This window comes from Hemibagrus wyckioides, linkage group LG18 (genome assembly GCF_019097595.1).
Source record: "Hemibagrus wyckioides isolate EC202008001 linkage group LG18, SWU_Hwy_1.0, whole genome shotgun sequence".
NCBI classification, from domain to species: Eukaryota; Metazoa; Chordata; class Actinopteri; order Siluriformes; family Bagridae; genus Hemibagrus; species Hemibagrus wyckioides.
In genome coordinates, this window is record NC_080727.1 from 12,298,264 (window position 1) to 12,320,600 (window position 22,337).

Here is a 22,337-nt window from a genome sequence, read left to right on the forward strand (position 1 = left end):
CTACACATATTTTAGAGACACTTTACAGCACTGATTGTTTAGTTTAATGTTAAATATTGTTCTTCGCTCCATATTGGTGTTCTAATGTCCACGCTGCACCTAATTTAATTAAATATTTACTTCTTCCTTTCTGATACTTATTTCCAGTAGCGGTTGCTGAAGTGACATTTGCTCACATTGCACAATTCTGTACTTTCTTTAGAAGAAGCAGAACTTATTATATACAGCTGTGTTACTTTACCCTTGCCCTAATGTACTCTTGACAGTTTTCATTAGTAAAAACAATATTGTTTAACTGGATTAACTTGACCTGTCCAGGTTGTACCCCTGCCTTTTGCCCTATGTGGGCTGAGATAGGCTCCAGCAGACCCCCGTGACCCTAATTAGGAATAAGCGGGTATAGACAATGGATGGATGGATGGATGGATTAACTTTATTATTTGGACTAGAGCCATACTGAATTATTGGATCTAAAGACATTTTTTTGGAGGATGGGGCAGTAAGCAGTGACTTAGATCGAGGAGATCAACTCTGTGGTATCAGATCCCAAATAAAACAGAAAGATCATCTGGTTTAGGATACTCGTTTAAATTAGAAATACAGAAGGATGTTTTCGTCTCTTGGCTGTTCAACGTGCCAGACTATATGTAGATTTCCTAAATTTACCTGTGAATTTTCTTTGTTTTCAAATCACAGAACATTAATAGATCACGATGATGACTGAGTCATAAACACCTCATAGATTTGGAATTCTGAACATTTAAATCAGCTCCGTTTCCTTTTCCTGCAATCAGAGACATCCATTATACACTGATCAGGCATAACATTATGACCACTGAGAGGTGAGGTGAATAACACTGATTATCTCCTCATCATGGCACCTGTTAGTGGGTGGGATATATTAGGCAGCAAGTGAACATTTTGTCCTCAAAGTTGATGTGTTAGAAGCAGGAAAAATGGGCAAATGCGATGGCTAGACGACTGGATGAGAGCATCCAGAACTGCAGCTCTTGTGGGGTGTTCCCGGCCTGCAGTGGTCAGTGTCTATCAAAAGTGGTCCAAGGAAGGAACAGTGGTGAACCAGGGACAGAGTCATGGGCAGCCAAGGCTCATTGATGCACATGGGGAGTGAAGGCTGGCCCGTGTGATCCGATCCAACAGACGAGCTACTGTTGCTCAAACTGCTGAAGAAGTTAATGCTGGTTCTGATAGAAAGGTGTCAGAATACACAGTGCATCACAGGTCAGAGCTGTTCTGGCAGCAAAAAAGGGACCGACAAAATATTAGGTAGATGGTCATAATTTTATGCCTTATCTGTATTACATGTATTACATCCTTCAAGTGTCTTGCCAATGGAAAAAAGAAATCGTTATGAAGAATGATGTGTTCAGCAAAAAGATTGACCACTCTCCTCTGATGTCAAGCTGATCTCCTGTGGGGAAGCATGAGGAGTAAATTATGTAAACATCTTAAACGACTGTATGTCAAAGTATCATAGTTCTGATCATGTAAGTTACTTTTCTTTTTTTTGACATTTTCCCTGTTCTCTGTAGTCAATAAGAGGATTCTCCTTTAAAAGGAAAGCAGTCTGTGGATCATCCTGCACCACACAAGCTGAATTGCTGCCACTGTTTTTTAGGTAGAATGATACGTGAGTGACAGAGGATTTTAATAAATATCTCTAAAAGGCTCTGAAAAATAAATAGGTACATATTTACATATTTATATGATGCCATGATAAAGTATGTATTTACATTATGTTGGGCTATGTTCATGAAATAAATCTGTAATGTCCTGTGAACACACTATAACTATAATACGCATGTTTGCTGGTGCTGTTTGTTTTGGTATGCTTTACAAAAAGAAAGGCCTGAGCAGCAGTGCAGGTGTTGCAGCGGAAATAAAACCTGTCTACTGTCTGTCTTTGGAAAGAACAGAAGCTCAGTATGGAATACGCAAATGACAGAGATGGAGCAAGTGATAGGCTTTCATGTGAGCTGCAGCGCCTCAGCTGTGAGGGGAAGTCGCAAGCAGCGCTCACTTGTCAGCCGACAAACAGCCTCTCACACAGAAACAGACACACATGCACGCACACACACACACACACACACACAAGCTAGTGAAATCAGTCTGTGAATCTGTGAATCAGGCACAGCAGGAGCCCACTACCATCATGGTAAGTGAAGTGTTCACCTTTTTTCCTGGTTTGTTTAGGAGCAGCTTCTCAGTGCTTCTGTGGACTTGATAAAGCTCAGTGAATTGGACAGCACAGTGGACATCGTATGTGTAGTGCTGACACTGCTTTCTTTTTGTCTGGCACTAAATTATATGACAATTGTATTGATGCCACTTTGCCTAAAGGAAGTATTGTCAAGTTACATGGCATGTGTTTGACAAAATGCATAGAGGGTGTTTTAAACATCTATTTCAGCCAAGTGTCCCTTATGTGACAAGCTGAAACTGGTTTGGAAGTTCTGAGGGGTGTTTTTGCAATATCAAACGGTATTGTGTAAGCCAGCGAAGTTTTTCTGCTTGCTTCATGAACAAGTGTTCCTCTTTGCTTTTAACACTGTCTACTCTCATACAATTTTCCAGCTCTGTTCTCACTGCCAGTGTATATACACTCGTCTGGCTGTGTTCTGACCAACACTAATGTACTGGTTAGTGGTTACTTGCACTGGGTCGATTGTAATCGTAGACCTGTATTAGTATTGCACACTGATTTAGGCAGTTTCTTTAAGCAAGTCCTCATGGGTAAAATGTTAACATGGAAACAGTATCAGGAGACACGGGAATGTCCCTTTCCTTGTTTCCTTAAAAAAATTTTTAGTAGAATGTGTAAAGGTTCAGAGTTTAAGTTGATAGTACATTAAAAAACGTTAAAAATGTTAACGCTTTCAGCTGAACATTAAGTAGTTGAAGTTCTATAATATAGGGGGCTTCATAATTTGAGTGGAAATTATGGTGTATTATATAAAGGCCAAATTCGTTTCCCCTCCAAGTGCTCCTTTTAATAACACCTTCATCTCGTCACACTTTTTCCTTTAACATTATTATAGGATCTGAGAGCGGTTCACGCTGTTTTCTGGGACACCATGTACAAAGATCTAAACTGCTGAATTCTCGACTCAGACGATGTTGACTGAATTTTCTGTAACAGCCTGTCTGACAGGAGTACAGCTACAAATCACAGCGTTTTATTACTGCATTCGTTATTGTTTCCATAGTAACAGATGCACAGGGACTTGATAATGAAGGAGTGAACAAAATATGCGCTGTTATTTGACACGGAAAAACGTAACAGTTTATATGATGACGGTTTTCTGTAAGCCGTTTTTTCTGGAAGGAGTCTCCAGTATCAGCACCTTGTAACAATCAGAGGTAAAGCTCTAACTTTACGTTTTGTGCCACAGTGAAGTCTTATATGGTCTTAAATATTTATTGGGTATTGTATAGTGGCAGTTATAATAATTCAAGTGCAATAAAAAAAACGAATTGACATGCAGCTGCTTTGATCGCATGAAGACCTTATGGGGAGAATAATATTACTGTAAGTCTATTTCTGTCTGTTTCCTCTATCTCTTAAAATTCTAACACAAGCTGCTGTAGCATCTAAAAAGTGAGAATTCACTCTATTTATGTGGGAAACCACTGATACCGGCATGACCAGCAGAACAAGGATCAAACACAAGCAAGACAAGGTCTGGCCTTTACATGAAAAAGGCTGAGGGAAGTGTGTTCATTTTACTATGCTGTGACTCAAACATTTTTGTCCAGGCTACAGGAAGTACATAACCCACTCTCGTTATAGCAACAGTGATAGTGTAATTGATGTTGACTAATTCCTGTTCCTATGTCAAACACCAAACTTCTGTTTTCTAACAGTCCGGTCTGTGGTCAATAGGGCAAGAATGCTTTTCCTGAGCTTATCTGTACTTCCTGGTGTCCCACAGTGCTCATTATCCAAGGGTGCGTCAGTGCACCTGTCCAGCTGCCACTTCAGACCTGATAACCGGGTCTGAGTGCCAACAAAGGAACAAAATGAGGCTGCTGCCAGGACACCATGGAAGAGTGCATTATTGTTAGCACCATAAAGCTTTTCACATACTCCAAAATGTCATGTTATTTGCATGTTAACATTAAAAATGACCAGACAAACTGGTCTAGCCATGAAAACTCTTCGAGACCTGTGACAAACAGAGTGACGTTTTGAACATGCATTAATAACTATGCTACACTTCACACGGCTCTACTGTTCATGACACAGCTGCTGGTTATACCAGTTAAAAGAGCAGGTTCACTCGACTCATCACCAGTGTGGTAAGACTGTGGTGCACTGGCTCAAGCCATGTTCCCAACAACCAATCACTGAGTCACCAATTAGTGACCAATTAGTGATCTTCCACTGAATTAATACTACAATTAATAGTTAGAGACACTGAAGTGTCATCCATAAGAAATGCTGCCATCTGCAAAGCCACCCTCTCTTTTATACTGTGGTGCTTGAAAGTTTTTTTTAACCCTTTAGAATTTTCTTCATTTCTGTATAAATATGCCCTAAAACATCATCAGATTTTCACAAGTTTAAAAATAGACAAAGTCAACCCAATCAAACAAAGGAGACAAAAATATTATTCCTAGTTATTTATTTATTCAGAAAAATGATCCACTGTTATGTATCTGTGGTTGGAAAAAGTATGTGAACCTCTAGGATTATCAGTTCATTTGAAAGTCAAATGAAAGTCCATCTGTTTTCAATTAATGGGATGTCAATCAGGTGTCAGTGAGTGCCCTGTTTTATTTAAAGCCTGATCTTCACAACAGGTGTTTGTGGAAGTGTATCATGGCACGAACAAATGAGATTTATGATGACCTCAGAAAAAGAGCTAAAGGCTGTTGAAGGAGTTTGGACTCCACAATCCACAGTCAGACATATTATGTACAATCCAGCCTCCCCAGGAGTGGTCCACCAACAATGATCACTCCGCGAACAAGGCGTGTAACAGGCCATGAGTTCACAAAGGAACCCAGGGTAACTACTCTCTTATGTTGGCTAATGTTAATGTTAATCAGGAGATGATGGGCACTGATGAACCTTGGTGTGCATGGCAGATTTGCAAGGAGCAAGCCACTACTATACACTACACTAATTTTTGGTTTAAATGCGATGCATAAAGAGATGTGGTAGCTTAGTGGTTAAGGCATTGGACTACTAACCAGTAGGTTGTGAGTTCAAATCCAGCATCCACCAAGCTGCCACTGCTGGGCCCCTGAACAAGGCCCTTAACACTCAGTTGTTAAAAAGATGAAATGCAAGCTGCTCTGGATAAATGACAGAAATGTAAGTGTTCTGTTTGGAGAAAGGAAAACACTGCATTCCAGCATATCCCAACTGTGAAACATGTGGCAGTGTCATGGCTTTGCTGCATTTGGCCCAAGATGAGTTCACATCATTGATGGAACAATGAATTCAGAATTATATCAGCATGTTTTAAAGGGCATCTCAGGTCAGGACATCTGTCCACAGTTAAAGAAGTTAACGTTCAGGTCAAAGTCCTGACCTTAATCTAATAGACGTGTTGTGGACCTGTGGACCTGAAGCAAGCAGTTCATGTAGGGAAGCCCACCAACAGAAGCTGTTCTGTATTGAGGAATAAGCTGAAATTCTTCCAAGCCGTTGTACAGGACTGATCGATAGTGACCGGAAACGTTTACTTGCAGTTATTGCTCTACAAGGGGGTCAAACAGCAGATACTGAAAAGAAAGGTTTAAATACTTTTGCCACTCACATATATGTAATACTATATCACTTTTCTCAGTAAATAAATGATAATATTTTTGTGTCATTTGTTTGATCGGTTTCATTTTGTCTACTTGAGTAAAAATCTGATCATCTTTATGCAGAAATATAGAAAGGTTTCTTGCTGTAGCCCAAGTGGGTCAGCCAGGCTTCTTCATTTATCTACATAATACAGAGGAAATAGTGCTTTTTAAAATCACCTAAAGAAACATTTTTTTTACTTGGTTAAAATCATAACAGATTCTAAATGATAAAAAGTTATTAACTATGTTCCACTTTTTAATCATATATGGAATCTTCAAGCAAATATCTTTCTTCCTGAAGCAATTGAAAAAAACAAAAAACAAAAGACACAGAACAAAGTGACATTTCTTTCTTGTAGACAGGTCATCTGCAAAAACCATCATAGGTTTCAGTTCAGATAACACATTTGTCATTGGTTGAAAACAGTAGAGCTTCCTGCTAGTATAGTTAATGTGTTTAATTTACCCAGTTCCTGTGTGCTCACGGTCAGAGCTGCACAGGAGTCTACAGAAGAGAAGGTAAAATTCTTTTTTTAACAATGGATGCTTTTCTAGTTGTGTAATGAAGGTCATTTTTAAGGTCATTTCTGGCAATGTAAAGGCTTTTGTAACTACAATTATGAACGAGGTCTAGCATAGTGCATATATAAAAGAAAAGGATATATAATACAGATAAGAAAACTCTGATAAGGACAGAGATGAGTAGAGGAATTGTACATCTCATGTTGTATTGAAAACATGCCTCTAATGGACGTTTTTTCCTCCAGTTTTTATTGAACTAGTCTTTTAATTGGTATCATTATTGAAGATGTAAATTTGTGATAAATGCACAATGGCTTTTTGTGTTTCCTACTTCTATTTCTAATTCTCTTACTCTTGGTCTGTGTCCATTTGCAGGACAACAAATCAGATGTGAAAGCCATTCGGGCTCGTTTTCAGACTGCAGGTGTCTCAAGTGAAGGAAGTACTGCTGTTCCTGCTGCTCCTACTCCTGCTGTTGCACGTCCAAAAACCGCTGTCCACCCAACCCTATCAGGGCCCATGGTGCCGTCCAAGAAACCTGCTCTGGAGGCCTGCCTCTCGGGCGGTTCTGCTGCTGCTAACTCCACCACCCCTAAACCCAGCTACTTGAAGAACATAGCCTCCAACAACAGTGCATCAGAGTCGCGGGAGTCTCCAAAGCCTAAATCCATCGCCAGCAGGTTTGAGAATGCGATTGCAAACGAAGATAGCAAACCCCCTTTTGCTAAACCCTTGAAACCCAAACCACCAGACTCCAACCAGAACGGTGAATCCAAGCCAAAGCTACCGTTACAGAAGCCGCTGATAACAGAGGTCAAGAACACGTTCCCCAAGCCACCACCTGTGACAGCCAAACCTTTCAAGACCACCAAAACTGAGAACAATGAAAGCACTGGTATCGCCAGCCATACCCCAGCAAAAATAGCCATGATTCCTAAACCAAAGAGTGCCATCAATGTACTTCGGCAGCAGCCAGAAGACGGCAAGGAGGAGGATCAGCTGGCAAAACCGTTCTCGCGCGCAAATCTTAACAATTCCAGCTTCCGTGCTGCCCAAAATCTCTTCAGCAAGGCAGAAGAAGCAGCAAAGGAAGAGTCGAAATCTGAAAGCTCAAAAGAATTGCAAGCGGGAGGCCCTGTGGTCCCACAAAGTAAACCTGCCTTCAAGACCAAACCCTCTGGATTTAATGCACAAACAGTGAAAGATGATCCTTCAGCCCCAAAAAGAAATCCATTAACTAACATTCTTGCTCTCGGCAGTCCGCCAAGCAAACCTAACAGACCACCCAAAGTCAACCTTGAGAAGTTCAAGAAGGGCGCTGAAACTCCAGGTGAGGGTGAGTGCAAAATTGAGCTGTTCTTGTCATTCGACAGTCTGAGAGATTAAACTAATTGCTAAGAGCTTTTTTTTTTTTTTGCTAGGCATTTTTTATTATCATGCACAGCTAAGTAAGATATATTTCACTTTTCCATTTACACCAGTCCAAGCTACCAGTACCAATACACCCTTAATATAAACCAGTATTGTAAATGAAACAAAATAGCATCAAGCCAGTGGACAGAATAGTTTCTGATATCAACTTCCTCTTTGCCCTTCAAGATGGGAGTGTACATCACATGGTCTAGTGTGACATCCTCTAATGTTCACAACTTCTCATTATGTGATGACCCAGAATGTTCTGTGGTTTAAGATCTATTTACAGGCTCCTAGCTCCATCACCTCGACTTAGACAGCTCTTGTTTTTCATGTACACTTTCACAAGCCCTGCAGTCACAATATATTCAAACCTTATGAATTATTAGGCCATAATTTAGATGATACACAAACTTCAGGTTTATTGCCATCCTAGTTTTAAAGCCTTGTTTAAAAGTAATACTGTTCTCACTGCATAAACATTTAACTTCCTTATTTGTCATTGTATTGTCAGCTGAAGCACAAAAACTGGGAAGCACAAAACGGGAACAAAGTTGAGAGAAAGCTTTCGTCTTTAGTCTGCTTCAGTGTGAATACAACTATAACAGAGCTCAGCTGGTCTGGGGTTGCCAGTTCTAGCTAATTTCACCAATACTGTCAGCAAAGACACTCTACACTCTATTTCTCTTGGGCTGATACCAGACAACGGACACAAGCACTAGTAAATTATTTTCTCCCCGTTCATACCTGGTCATTTTATTCCTCTTTTATCTGGATTGAATCCTGATAAGATTTTACGCGCATGTAAATACACTTGGAGACAAATGAATCTCCGTTCAGACTGACTGAAATCTGATTAGTTGTTTCAATATCTTAATCTAAATCACTTTATTACATCATTGTTCCCTTATTATTTTTTATTTATTTGTTATTTGTTTATGTGTGGGTTTTTTTTGCTTTATGAAGATGCTTGCTGTATGAGTTTAAAGTGCTCATGCATCACTTTTTGGGAGAAGGGCCTTAACCATGCTCAAAGTTTTTGCGAACTCTGTACTGCAAAAATTAGCCATAGTAAATATATCACAATACCAGATATTTACTACATCAATTACTAATTTTTAACCTTCGTTATAATCTCATATTTCAATTCTACCATAAACTGATCTGGATCCAGTTTAATGTTATACTTGATACTATGCCATCAACACAATAGATATAATAATAATACTATAAAACTTGATCATATTCATAGTATGTTATTAATGACTCACCTTGTACAATACAATAGCTTAAAAGTGAACACATATAAAGTGTTTGTTTAGAGACAACTAAGGATATTGCAGTCCCATCTAATCAGCTGACAACACTACTACTAGCGTGCTGAACTCACTAGCAGTGCTAGAAGTTGAAAAAAAGGTCAACAAAATAGATGAGGTCTCAGTATTAAACTGTTTTCTAATTTGTTTGGCCAACATGCTATCTTCCACCAATAAATTAACACACTCACTTTCACCTGTGTGGACACACACATACATAACTTATATTGTTCACTATTTATTGCACTACTTCAACCCTGTTATTATTTCAGTACGCTGCTATGTTTATATTTATGTCTATGCCTATTTCTATTTGCACTACCTCAACTGCTGCTACTCTGTACATCATTTCATTTTTATTCCATTTCATTTTTTTTACATTTCACTACACATGTTCTTTTTTCTTTCGGCGATAAGTGACTTGTTCTTGTGTTGTCTTTTTCTTTTTGTACTTTTTCTTTTTGTACTGTTTTTGCACTGTATTGTCTTTGCACTGTTAGCACCTAGTTGCACACTTTGCACTTTATGTGGCTAGGACATAAACCTTGGTCCTAGCTCTGTGTTGTTTTTTTTTCATATTTTGACTTTTATGTTGTATGTTTATGGAGCACCAGGTCCTGGAAAAACGTTGTTTCATTTCACTATGTATGTGAGCTTCAGTTTATGTTCATATGAAACATCAGACTGAGGAAATAATGTCTTTGAGACTTTAACTGTGGTATGGTTGTTGGTGCCGAAAATTAAAATGAACTGACTGACTGACCAAAATCTGTAGGGATTTCATTAGCTTGCTAACCTTAACCCTTAAATATTACCCTGAGCATTACCTATGGCTGTAGCAGCACTTAGATATAGAGATATATTTACACAAGAAGTCATTTAAGTAAATGTAATTTACTATAGAGTGCACACAGAAAGATCTGGCTAGCTCAATCCAGCTAGCTAGTGGCTTACCTATGCTATGCTTATTTCTAAAGGTTGGAGCTGCGAAATGCTGATATTGCCTGTTTCATTTGAAGCATGTAAAGCTGAAAGATTTTGGATATTTTTTTTTGGCCAGAGATCTATCCAAGGATCATCTTTTGTCACTAACAATCGGCTAACAATTCTAACTGGGGTTAAATGGACTTTTTATTTTTTTTGCAATTTCAGGTATGATATCATGAAGTGGATTAATTCTGAAGTCTACACACTATGATTTAATTGTATTAAATTACAGTGACCTGTATGTGTACTCATGTACCATAACGAAAGTACATGTAGTTTGTTAGTTTCCGTCTCTGTATTTATACTGTATCACATACACACTTATTTAATAATATTATAGTTAATTCTGGTAGCATAATGTCTCATGAAGATTTAATGCATGCGGTTAATATGCCTTAAGTCAAGTCAAGAAGCTTTTCAACCATATATATTGTCATTTCAACCATATATGGCTAATGCAGTAGTGAAATAAAACTACGTTTCTCCATGATCGCACACTCTTTCACACAATTTAGAGATGACCATCTGCCTACAACAAAGGAAATCCCCGAAGCATGGGGAGAACCTACAAACACCATACACAATGCAAAGGTCAAAATGAAACCCCCAACCCCTGAGGGTGAGGCAAACATGCTAACCACTAAACCTCTGTGCCCTGTGCACTTTTATTGAAAAAATAATAATCTGACTGCTCTGACAACTTTAGGAGGTCTTTCATCCAGGTTATGCAAGTGTAAATGCCAACCCAAACCCCCAACGGATGACGAACAAGCTACAAGAATACAAAAGCCTGTAAAATGTTAGCGAGTTTCAAAACAACACAGAAAATCACACCTTTTTTTATGCAGCAACCATCTAATTAATAAAGCAACCACAAACACTGGAAGTGTAATGAAAGCAATAAGAGCTATTGTACTGCTGACACTGTGACCGTTTGTAATCAGCTTTTACTCTGCTCTAATAGAAATATAAGCATTCTAAGTGAGCTTTTTTTTCTTTTCAGGACCTGAAATAAAGAAGGGAGGCTCTCTCGCTCCTCCTCCTCCTCCAGCATCACACCCCAGCAGCCAAGCAGCTCCAACTTTGCCCCCAAGGCCTCCAGGACCCATGTCAGTAACATCCTAACACATGTTTAATTCAGAATATATAGTCTGAAATCAAATTTAAAGTACGCACATACACACACTGCCAGCCTGTAGGTATGTATAAATGAGCCCATTTTTGTTGATCTGTTTGTACATTCCAAAAGCATAGTTTATTTGTACCCTAAACACAATAATCTGGTGTTACATGTGCATTACATGCTGTATATTCAGAACAAAAGCTCTGCATTAACACAATGTTCACATTTACGCTACTTGGAAGACGCCCTTATCCAGAACAACTTACAATTTATCTCATTTTATACAACTGAGCAACTGAGGGCAAGGGCCTTGGGTTAAGGGTGGTGGGAGCTCAAGTGGTTAAGGCTCTGGGCCATTGACTGGGAGATCAGGGTTCAAGCCCCAGCACTGGCAAGCTGCTACTGTTTGGCCCTTGAGCCTCAACCCACCCTGCTCCAGGGGCATTGTATCATGGCTGACCCTGCACTCTAACCCCAACCCACAGGGATGGGATATGCGAAGAATTTCACTGTGCAGTAATTTATATGTGACAAATAAAAGACAACTTAACGACAGCTCGGTGGACCTGGAATTCAAACTCAGAACCATCCAATCAGTAGTCCAACACCTTAACCACTAAGCTACCACATTCCCTGATATAAATAAACATACGCACCAGTGCACTGCGCATGTGCACAGGGTATTTCTGAACCCAAAAACACTTATTTGCAAAGGTTTACATGGCTCATTTTTTTCCTCTGTAGCAGATGGTTTCATACCTACACCATACCTCATGATCTGAACTAAATTTCATTTAGATTGAGCTCAATCGGATCAATTGAGGTGTTTGAGTTTTCAATTCAATTACATTAAAAACTGATTATTTGGCTGCACGTAAACGTACCTAATGCGGAGGTTTATTCATTTTTATTCACTATATAAGGAACAACACTTGGAGGCTTACTGCTATAGAAAACTAATCAACGATTGCATGTTGTGATATGGCCACAACATGAAGCAGAGTCACTCTTACCACCCTGAAGTTGAATAGTTTTCTAGAAAATCATGTCCCGAGTTTTTATTCCTTTCTTTTGCTAATATGTTTCAATTTTATCTTATGCATCTGCCACGCAAGTCACTAGCTAAAGAACCAGCTGTTACTATAAAATTAATATGAGTCAGAATTACTGTTATAGAAAATTCAGAATTTAGAATTTAACAATGCTGTGATAAAAAGAGCATTATTATTATTATTATTATATTTATTCTTTCTAATGCAGAGTCCAGCAAGAGGAGGAGTATGACGATGTGGGTGACCTGAGTGACTCATTTGGTGAGCTAACACAGCTAGCGCAGAACATTTTATAAACTGAAGGCTTTAGTATCAAATTTGAACATAAAAATCTACATTTGAAATATTCTCTAATGATTTGCGGATGATATGTGGGGTTTTTTTACGTTCTTGAAACGGCTTTTGAAACAAAAACACGGAAATGTCTGACATAACACACAATCACTTAGAGTAGTGCTGCTAGCATGAGTCATCTGTTGCTAAGCTCGCATACATAGGGACATACATACAAGGATGTTTTGCATTTTCTTTTTTGGTGTGTACATTTACACATAGATATGATTCCTATTCTATTAACAAAGTGCATATACACATTACATGTACAAATCACTTTAAAAATCTACAGCGTATTTCTAATTTTGTTAGACAATGTGACAGTTTGGCATTGCAGTACCTAATACAGCTATTTTTGTTTCATGAACGAAGACTTTGACCATTTAGTTAAATTCTAAATGGGCGAATCTGAGTTAAGCGAGCATTTAAAAAGAAGTGATTGAATCTGCACGTTTTTGTTTTTGCAGGTAAGGCAGGGCGACAAGACGAGGTAAGAACGGTGATGGTAACTGTATTTCTCTTTGTTAAATTTGACTGTGACGGTTGGTCTTCAATTACTGTCATCTGCACAGGGAAGTGGAAGTGACGGGGAGACGTATGAGGAACTTGATGGATGGTAGGCTTGTTTTTTTTTTTTTTCCCTGACCACATGTAGTTCTGTTTCTGCTGATGAGAAGCAGGTGCTGATTAGCTTAGCATGCCGGTTTCACTGTGCCTATAGCACAAATGTGTCTTGGTATAAGAAGCAGATTTTTTAACCGCAGTACACTCCAAAAAACCTACATCTGTTTCTGTGTTGGTGGTCACTTCAGGTCTGCACCCGAGGTGAAGGAGCAAGAAAAGAAACGGGAAAAGGAAGAGAAAAAGCGAGCGGAGCAAGAAAAGAAAGACCAGAAGGAACGAGAAAAAAAAGAACAAGAGGCCAGAAAGAAATTCAAAGTGAGGCCTGATCGGTCATTAAATGTATAAAAAATAAATAAAATGGCCATCATATGAAATGTTTATGTAATGTTTGCTTTCTGCAGCTGACTGGGCCCCTGAAAGTCATCCATAAAGTGAAAGCGAGAGTAGACTGTAAGGGCGGCAGGAATGACCTTAGCTTTAAACAGGGTGACTCGATTGATATCCTCCGGATTACAGACAACCCCGAGGGCCGATGGCTGGGCAGGACTCAAGACGGATCCTGTGAGTATCGCAAATCACATTTCTTTACTAATATTTCTGTATCTCTTTCTGTTTACAAACTAGATCATCATCTTAGGTGTTCTTCTCATCAGGATTGATAGTGAAACTGAGCAGATCTACACCTTAAAATCAATTATTTTACAGCACTACTGAATTCTCCATATAAATTAGGCACAAAATGTCCATATTAATTAGACACCAAATGTTTTCCATAACAACCTGTTGTTGTTTTTTTGTCTTATTAACATGAGAGGGAACATGAGAGGCTTGTTACTATAAAGCAATAAAAGTAATAACAGGAGACAACTTGTTTAACTGACATGCCATAACATGAAATACAATAGGATATAGTGATGGATACAGTATGTCATGTCAGATAGTGTAATTAATTACAATTTAAATGAATGCTACTGTATTTGTGTAAAACGATATAATCCAGACTTCAGTTTAATGCTGAAGACACTGAAACGTCGTTCTCCATCCAGGCGGCTATGTGAAGACTGAGTCGGTCCAGATCGACTTTGACTCTCTGAAGAATCAGAGCAAGGCTCTGCCTGAGAATGACGGTGACGTGTATGATGATGTGGGCTCTCAGGAGGAAAGCAGTAGGTACCGTATCAACACTCTGTCCAAATTTGTCCATGAACCTAACTGAGCTCCAGGCAAATCATGCAAATGTGTTCATGTAACTGAGTTCATTCATGCAATTATATTTCATTTCAGGAGCATCGCTGGTCCAGGAGGTGAGTCTGAATTGCCTTGTTCACTATCATCCAAAATGCGGTATTTATTCAAATTAGAGTCTCTCAGCCTAGATGGGAATTTTGTGTCCGACATTTACTTCTTTATTTCTACACCTCAGCTACGAAACTAGTGGAATGTATTATAGACACATGTCTCAGCTAAAACCACATCCAGTTCAGTTTTACTAATGTGGTTTAGGACACAGTGGGTTTAATTTATTGTAATCTTCTTTATTTCTACAGCATATCCAAGTAGATACTTTTTTTTATTGATGCAGCACATTAAAGAACATAAGCACAATCACTAATGTTACCATGAAGGTGGATTTGGACAGTTTCGCAGTCAAATCTCAAGCAGTGTACAAGATAGACAAGATAGACTTAATGTTAAACCTAGAATGAATTTCCTGGTTGCGCAGCTGAACTTTTTGACCATATAGTACGCAGAAGGGAAATCAATGAGGTTGGGTTCCTTTCTGAGTCTGGTTTCTTCCTCATATTGTCTCAGGGGTTTTTTTTTTTTCTTTCTTCCCACCATCACCTGTAGCTTGATCATTAGAGATAAACAGAAAAATTGATATCCTGAATTTATTACATTTCTGTAAAGTTGCTTTGTGCTTCATGTCCGTTGTTAAAAGCGATATACAAATAAAATCGAATTGCACTAATGAATCAACCCTGAATTTATTAGATTCAATAAAATGTGAAAAAATACTAGAGAAAATAAAATAAAGAGAAATTGTTGTGAGTATAAGAACAGGGTAGCATGGCTAACACTGCCCTCTGCTGTTCTCAGTCATTCTGCCTCCACCACCAGAGGGACCTGACGATATATACGATGATCTGGAAGATTCCAACCTTAATGTCAGGTGAGTGTATTGTGAGGATGTGTTCATATGTTTAGGACTGTCAAATATCTTTTTAAAAAATGCATACAAATTCCTTTTTAGTATTCTGCTGCTATAGACCCGGACCAATCAGATCTGAGAATTCAGCTGTGATGTGGTATAAATCTAGTGAGGACTTTGAGGCAGTTTATACCAGTACGAGGGCATTTTCATTGCTCTAACAGAATAAAAAATCGACTTATCAGATATTTTCAATCAGCGTAAACAAATGAATGATGAATTCTGGCCGCAAGTCGGATATAAAATGATTCAGGACACTGTCGTCTTTCAGTGTGAAGGTTGAAGACAACACTTTCAAATTTTAGATGCTTATGAACAAGCACTTGATATCAACATTTACTTTGAAGAAAAATAATATTTGTACTTATATACAGTATATTGAATATATTGCCCCTAGTAGGCTAGGTAAAAACAGAAATACTTCTAAAAATTAATGATTACAAAAAAAAATTTGGCCTTTTTTATTTATTTATTTATTCATTTATGTTTTTTTATTCTGGATCTGGGTAATTCATATTTTTTGTTTTAAACATGGCATCTAAATCATTAGAATGTAATTTTTTTATATGTACCTATTATTTACTTGCAATTAGTTTTGACAGCCCTTCACTATATAGAGAGATTACTAGGTGCTGTGTGTGTGTATGTGTGTTTATTGTACATCATAATACATCATAATACATCATCCATGTCATGTCCCTGCGTTGGCAGCCCGGAGCCCAGGTCTCTCATCAAAGCACGCAGCTTCATTCGGATGCTAAAGACCCCCACTGACTGGAGAAAAAGCCCTGTCCACACTAACGTGTAATTTTTCTATTAGTAAGATGGAGCCAGACAATGTTCTTTTATAAAATCATAACCACCCTCGATTATATTTTGCTACTAAAGTGATTACTGTGATGATTCTCAGGGCCTCGAACAACTTCACCAAAAGAAATCAGACTCTAATCTATACAAAAATCCCTCCTCAAATGCCTCTTTTTAACTCTTACTCTTACATCACTTTCTTACTGACCATGAGTTTTCACCCATCTTGTGACTTTTTCTTTTTCCTTTTCTGATCAGAATATTTGCTGTTGATTCAAAAAAAAGAGATCTGTGTGCACTACCAACAATTATCTTCTAAGGTCAAACTATAATCTTATCCAGAAGTATTTGTCTTTAAGGCACTGTTGTGTCCAGCAGTGTACTGACTGAGTCAATATCAGAAGTAAACTGCTTCCTGACTGACAGAGTGGTGGATTATTTTCCTAAAACAGCAGGCTCTGAAGTGTTTTGTTCCTCTTGTACCACACCCCTTGTATTTTTATCAGGTTATAGTTACATTTAACGTCATGGAATGTCATTGAATCAAGTTAGTACATCATGTTATACCCACTATAAACAGTCCTTCCCATACCAGCCTCACTTTTTTCTCTCTTGAAGTTAAGTAGATAAAGAATTCATTTACTGGTTACTGAGAAAATGCAAAGCATAAATTCTTCACTAAATAAAAATCTGTTTTTAATTTGTTCATGTTGAACAGGTCCTTTTGAAGGAGTTGTTACTATAGAATTTCTGACCAATCAGATTAAAGGATTTAATAGCGCTGTGGTATATTATGATTGGCCAGAGAGTTTGCATTTATTTTCTAGAACCTTTTGGATACCTTATTCTTTTCAGAATAACAGCTCATCCACATAATACATCATAATCACTGATGGTGTTTCGTGAGGAGACGTATATCTGTAGCATGTATGGAGATACACAGAGTCTCAGCTGTCAGATTTCCCTGGAAACTTTCTTGGAAGACAGAGAGAAAAGGAGAGGCTGATGAAGGATGGCAAGTGAGAACAGGAACTGTCTTGTCTCTCGAGGTTCCACAACATTAAATATAACTATTAGGGTATATAAAATGGTGCAAGATGTCACTGATTAATAAATTTAACACTGTAAAAGTTTGTTGTGGTGTAAGTGGAATAGCTCACTTCTGACCATACTGATTATATGAAAATAATACACTCTGAGTGCTGTGCATAAAGCTGCGTTCACATATACAGTGACTTTATGTCCACAAGTCACCATTCGCTGTATTATAAAGTCACCAGATGTTCTTGCTACTGGTCGCCATAGTAATAATGTTTACCAGTGGGCAGAATAGCTTTAAAGTCCACTTGAATGAAGCATTTTTGAGAGAGATTTGGTGTATAAAATTCTGCAGTGTATATCTGTATTGTATCATATAAGATGAAGGAGAAGCAGTATGTGCTCTTCGTCATGGATCATGCACACTCTACTGTCTTCACTCCTGCTGATAGTTGCTGCACACTCTATATTTGCATAAAGTTCAACTTTTTGTCACATCATATCATAACATTTACTATCGTCCTTGTCACCGGAAGGAAATAGCTTTGTCTCTGTGAGTCATCGTAGGTGTGAACGTAGTGTTATTGGCATGTGTAAAGTGCACTCAGATGTCTAAAGATGAGTTTTTATTTTCCCTTTGGTGTGGTCTTAAATGTTTATGCTTGTGCATTTTCAGGGTTCCTCCACCTCCACAGTTCAGTCCAGAGAATAACGCAGGTAAAGCTCACACAGTGTAGCTACAGGGTTAAACCACACATGCAGACCACTGAGCAGCACACAGCACATGCACCTGTATAACACTCTGTTCATAAAGCACAATTAACATGCTGTACATGTTGGTCTTAATGCTCAATACAAAGGCACAGAACCACCGATGATTCTCCAGATAGACATTCGTTTGCATATTAGAGCCTGATTGTTCTGATACTGCTGTGTTGTAACTACTGAATGTTATAGTAACAATGAAGTGATACGGACACTAACTTGCATAAAGAATTTGCCAGTACTTCTGCACTAATTTCATGAATTAATGATCTGGTATTTAAGGTAACGGTGGAGGTGCAGCTAAGCGATAATTGCTCCATTGTGCTACCTGACCAGAAGACTCTACATGTCCTTTCTCATGGTCACACAGTCCTGTGCTCAAACACAATATAAATCAATATCTTAATTGAGAGATCATTAGCAAGGGTGTGAATAAGATGTCTTTGTCAAAGGTAAATGGGACGACTATAGAGAGAAATCGTTTGGGGGATGTAGAAGAGACTGATGTGAAGATGTTTGATACTGATCAGGGACAGATGTGTATTTAGGGATCAGACAGGTCGATTAAAGAAATCCAACTTAAGTCATGACGTTTTAAACATGCACATTTTTTTCTGCAATTCATGTGTGAATTTAAAGTGTCATAGTGTTACTATGTTAATGAGATGACAGTTAATTGTTTGTTCACATTTTCTCTTCAGAAAATGATGATGTTTATGATGACGTGGACACACCACAGCCTCCCAGCAGGTATGCGATCACACCAGGACAGGAAACAGTTAATAGCAGGAAACCACGCTAAACAAAACATTTTCACACCTTCACACATGTGCTCCCATATTAATGATTATTTTTCAGCATGCCTCCTTCCAAACCGAAGCCGCCGAAGCCGATAGATGATCCGAAGAAGCAGAAGAAATTTGAAAAAGAGGAAAAGGAATTCAGGAAGAAGTTTAAGGTACTGGGTTCAGTGTGTTGGAAAACACCAGACTGTATTAATAAGCCTAGAAATCACTATGTTGTTTGGTACATGGCACATATTGTTCAGCTTCCCTGTAACACATCAGATCAATTCCATTCAGCAAACCAACCCTATAGTGCCAGTGGCCTGATGTTTCTTCACTTCCTCTCTCATAATTTTAGTTCCTACCTGCAGTTACTGAAGTTCCTGTTTCCTTTTAGGACCTACACTATAAACAGTCATTTCCTCACTTCTATTTTCTCCTCTCTCTTGAAGCTGTATTTACAGAGAAGTTGCAAAGCATACAGAGAAAAGACAAGCAGCCTGACTGGCATCTCTACATTGTCTGTAGTGTGATATTGTGTATGATTGTGACCTGCAATGGGTTGGCATCTCATCCAGGGTGTCCTTCACCTGGTGCCCTGAGTCTCCTATGATAGTCTCCAGGCTCCCCTTGACATAGTAGGATAAGCGGTACAGAAAATGTAAAAATATCAATGAGTGCGTTAAAATAAAGCTCTGTTTTGCAACTGCACTTCTGCTGTTCTAGAAAATGACCTGTGATTTCATGTGATTTTCAGTGATTTCAGAAGGATGTTTAGTAATAAGCTCTGTCGATTTTTGCAGTTTGAAGGTGAGATCCAGGTTCTGTATCAAGTGACGGTAATCGCTAATAAGAAAGGCAGCGGGAAGGATCTGACAGTGCAGGCCGGCGACACCCTGGACGTCATCAGCAATGTGGATAGTGACAAACTCATCTGCAGGAACAAGGATGGAAAATGTGAGTGAGCCAATCTCCACTTCTTAATCACTACATCTGAACTAACGAGTGGATGAAATGAACTAAATCTACCCCCTTCTGTTTTCAGTCGGATACGTCTTACACAGTAACATCCAGACTGAGTGAGTTCTGCTTTCAGACCCTTCTTTATCCAAATAATTTCTTGGTGTCAATGCACAGATATATATAAAAATAAATCTTTCTTCTGCTCCAACAGAGATAATGACATCTATGATGACGTTGGTGATGGTATGTGGCCTGAAAGGTCTTTTTTTCCCACATTGTTTTCATGTTAGACATTATGACAGTATCAGTGAACTAACTATACTAGTTTGCAGATTGTGATTTCTTTATTACACGTTGTGGTCAAAAGTATGTAAACACTTGACCATCCTGGACCTTCTGCAAAAAGCTTGTAGCATTACAGCATCACCTTCACTGGATATAAGAGATCTAACTGTGCAGTCCAAAGTGTAGTCCATGTGCAGATGCCCTTATCCAGAACAACTTACATTTCAGTCATTTACACAACTGAGCATTTAAATCTGAGGGGCCTTGCTCAGAGATCCAGCAGTGGTAGCTTGTTGGTCCTGGGACTTCAACCTGGGAACTCCCAACCTTCCGATCAGTAGTACAAAACCTTAACCACTAAGCTACCGCTTCCCCCAAGTGACCTGCAACCCTGACCTCAGCACATGTGTGTGTTCATGTTTTGAACGATTACGGCACACAGAATGAAGTGAGACGTGATCTTGACACAACTGACTCGTTGCATCACTTTTCATTTCCAGATTGTATCTACGACAACGACAACTGATTGTGAGAGTGCCTGCCTCCTGATGCAGCTGTGGACCTCAGGCCTGTTTTTAATGCCCTGTCAGGACATTTTGACCTGAGTGACCTGCCACTTTCAGCAGTTTAAAGGAACAATGTGGACAAAAGTCAAATGTAAATAATGTCCATTTTCCCAAAAGTAGCCGATCAGCTGTGACGTGACCTGTCATACATCCTGTCAGATGGACTACGTTTGGAATAAAGAGGCAGTGTGTACAATTAATTTTCAACCGAATTTTCTCCTTAAGTTTGTTTTTTTTTATAAACAACTTTAATTGTTGATGGTAAAGTATTTACAGTTACCAAAGAAAACCAGTGTGCCACTCTCAGATTATTTCTCTTTCTCTTCGCTTATATGCCATTGTATAACATGTTATAACATCTTATTTATGTAAGAGACAGTATTTTGTTATTTTTCTCCTCTGTTATCCTCTGTTGTCACTTTGCTCTGTAGTCTAATAAAGAAGATTCCATTACAGGTTACTGCTGCAGTCTGCTTGAAATAAAATCTGTTACCAGATGTTACCATCTGTGCTGGTGATAGGTTTACATCATAAATGTTATTAGGAAATGGGACTTATCCCACACGCTGATCATTAGCTCCATTATTTCTCAACATAGAGAATTGATTTATTATGTATATTTTAGTAAAGTTTAAAGGTATAGTTAGTAAAGTTGAAATGTTTTTGATGACAAACCAAACTCACGTCATTCACAGTGATAAATGCCATTATATTTAGTGCTAAGACACCTAGTAACTCACCAGCTATAGAGTTTGTGTTATTATACAGTGTATTCATTTATATTTCAATTAATGCAAATGTGACAACATGCCGCAAACATAGGATACAAATGTTAATCTGAACTTGAATACGATTTCTTGTGTAAATGCTCCTGAGAACGACTGTTAAGTAACATGTTTCTTTCCAGCTTCATCAATAAGGCCCAATATTAATACACACTTACCCAGTAAGAATTAGACTGGACAGAAGACGACACCATAACAGAGAGTCTAGTTTGTGTAAAGTTACCACAGCAGATCATAGCTAGAAAATTCACTGCACTATTTCCATTGCTACGACATTTGTCATATGTCATCAAGTATGTTCTAATCTACGATGTTTTAACCCGGTGTTTTAGTATTAGGAATTAAAGTGTGAGAACATATCGTAAGTGTAAGTAATTAAGGACAAATGTAAGAACAAACAAGAGCACAGACTGAGAAACACCCAGCATGTGATATTATTACTTTCCGCATCACGTGTAATTATTACTTATTCACCGAGCCATAATCTTTTCGGTTAAACTACACACGCAAACCTTCACCCATATCAAGTTGAGAGTAGTCGCTTACAGCAAGTGAAAGGCTTATGTAAAGAGCTACGTGTAACATTTTAATGACATTTTGAATGTGGGTCAATAATGCAACTGATGCTTGTTTGACATTTGACCTAATAGTACAAAGTGGCACAGCTGAGATCTCTGCTCTGGAGGTTTGATCTTCGGGCTAATGGTTTACGGTTGAGCTGTGGTCCTGTGGTGGAGGTCAGAATCGAGAGAGGTCATCAGCATCCTGCCACTGTGGTATGCCGGCAAGATTTGGGACATTTCTCATTGAATACAGCAAATACTTGCTTAGAAAGAAAATCATTAAGCTTGTACTTTTATTAAATAGGAGGAATCTTTTCATCAATACAATGTTTTTAGCTTTCTAGTATAATTCCGCTGAGGAGGAATATAATTGGT

At 38.5% G+C, this 22,337-nt stretch overlaps 1 protein-coding gene across 1 annotated transcript; it reads left to right on the forward strand.

Moving 5' to 3' along the window:
- The first annotated feature begins 1,959 nt into the window (after positions 1–1,959).
- Positions 1,960–21,078, forward strand: fybb (FYN binding protein b). Its single transcript, XM_058415135.1, is given in 20 exon segments — positions 1,960–2,070; positions 2,072–2,176; positions 6,721–7,681; positions 11,065–11,170; positions 12,445–12,497; positions 13,037–13,059; positions 13,142–13,185; positions 13,382–13,508; positions 13,595–13,754; positions 14,240–14,363; positions 14,478–14,497; positions 15,294–15,366; positions 16,117–16,209; positions 17,927–17,967; positions 18,717–18,765; positions 18,874–18,973; positions 19,604–19,757; positions 19,846–19,879; positions 19,975–20,006; positions 20,549–21,078. Coding segments are annotated over 20 exon segments (2,436 nt in total). The 3' UTR covers positions 20,575–21,078.
- Positions 21,079–22,337: the final 1,259 nt, after the last annotated feature.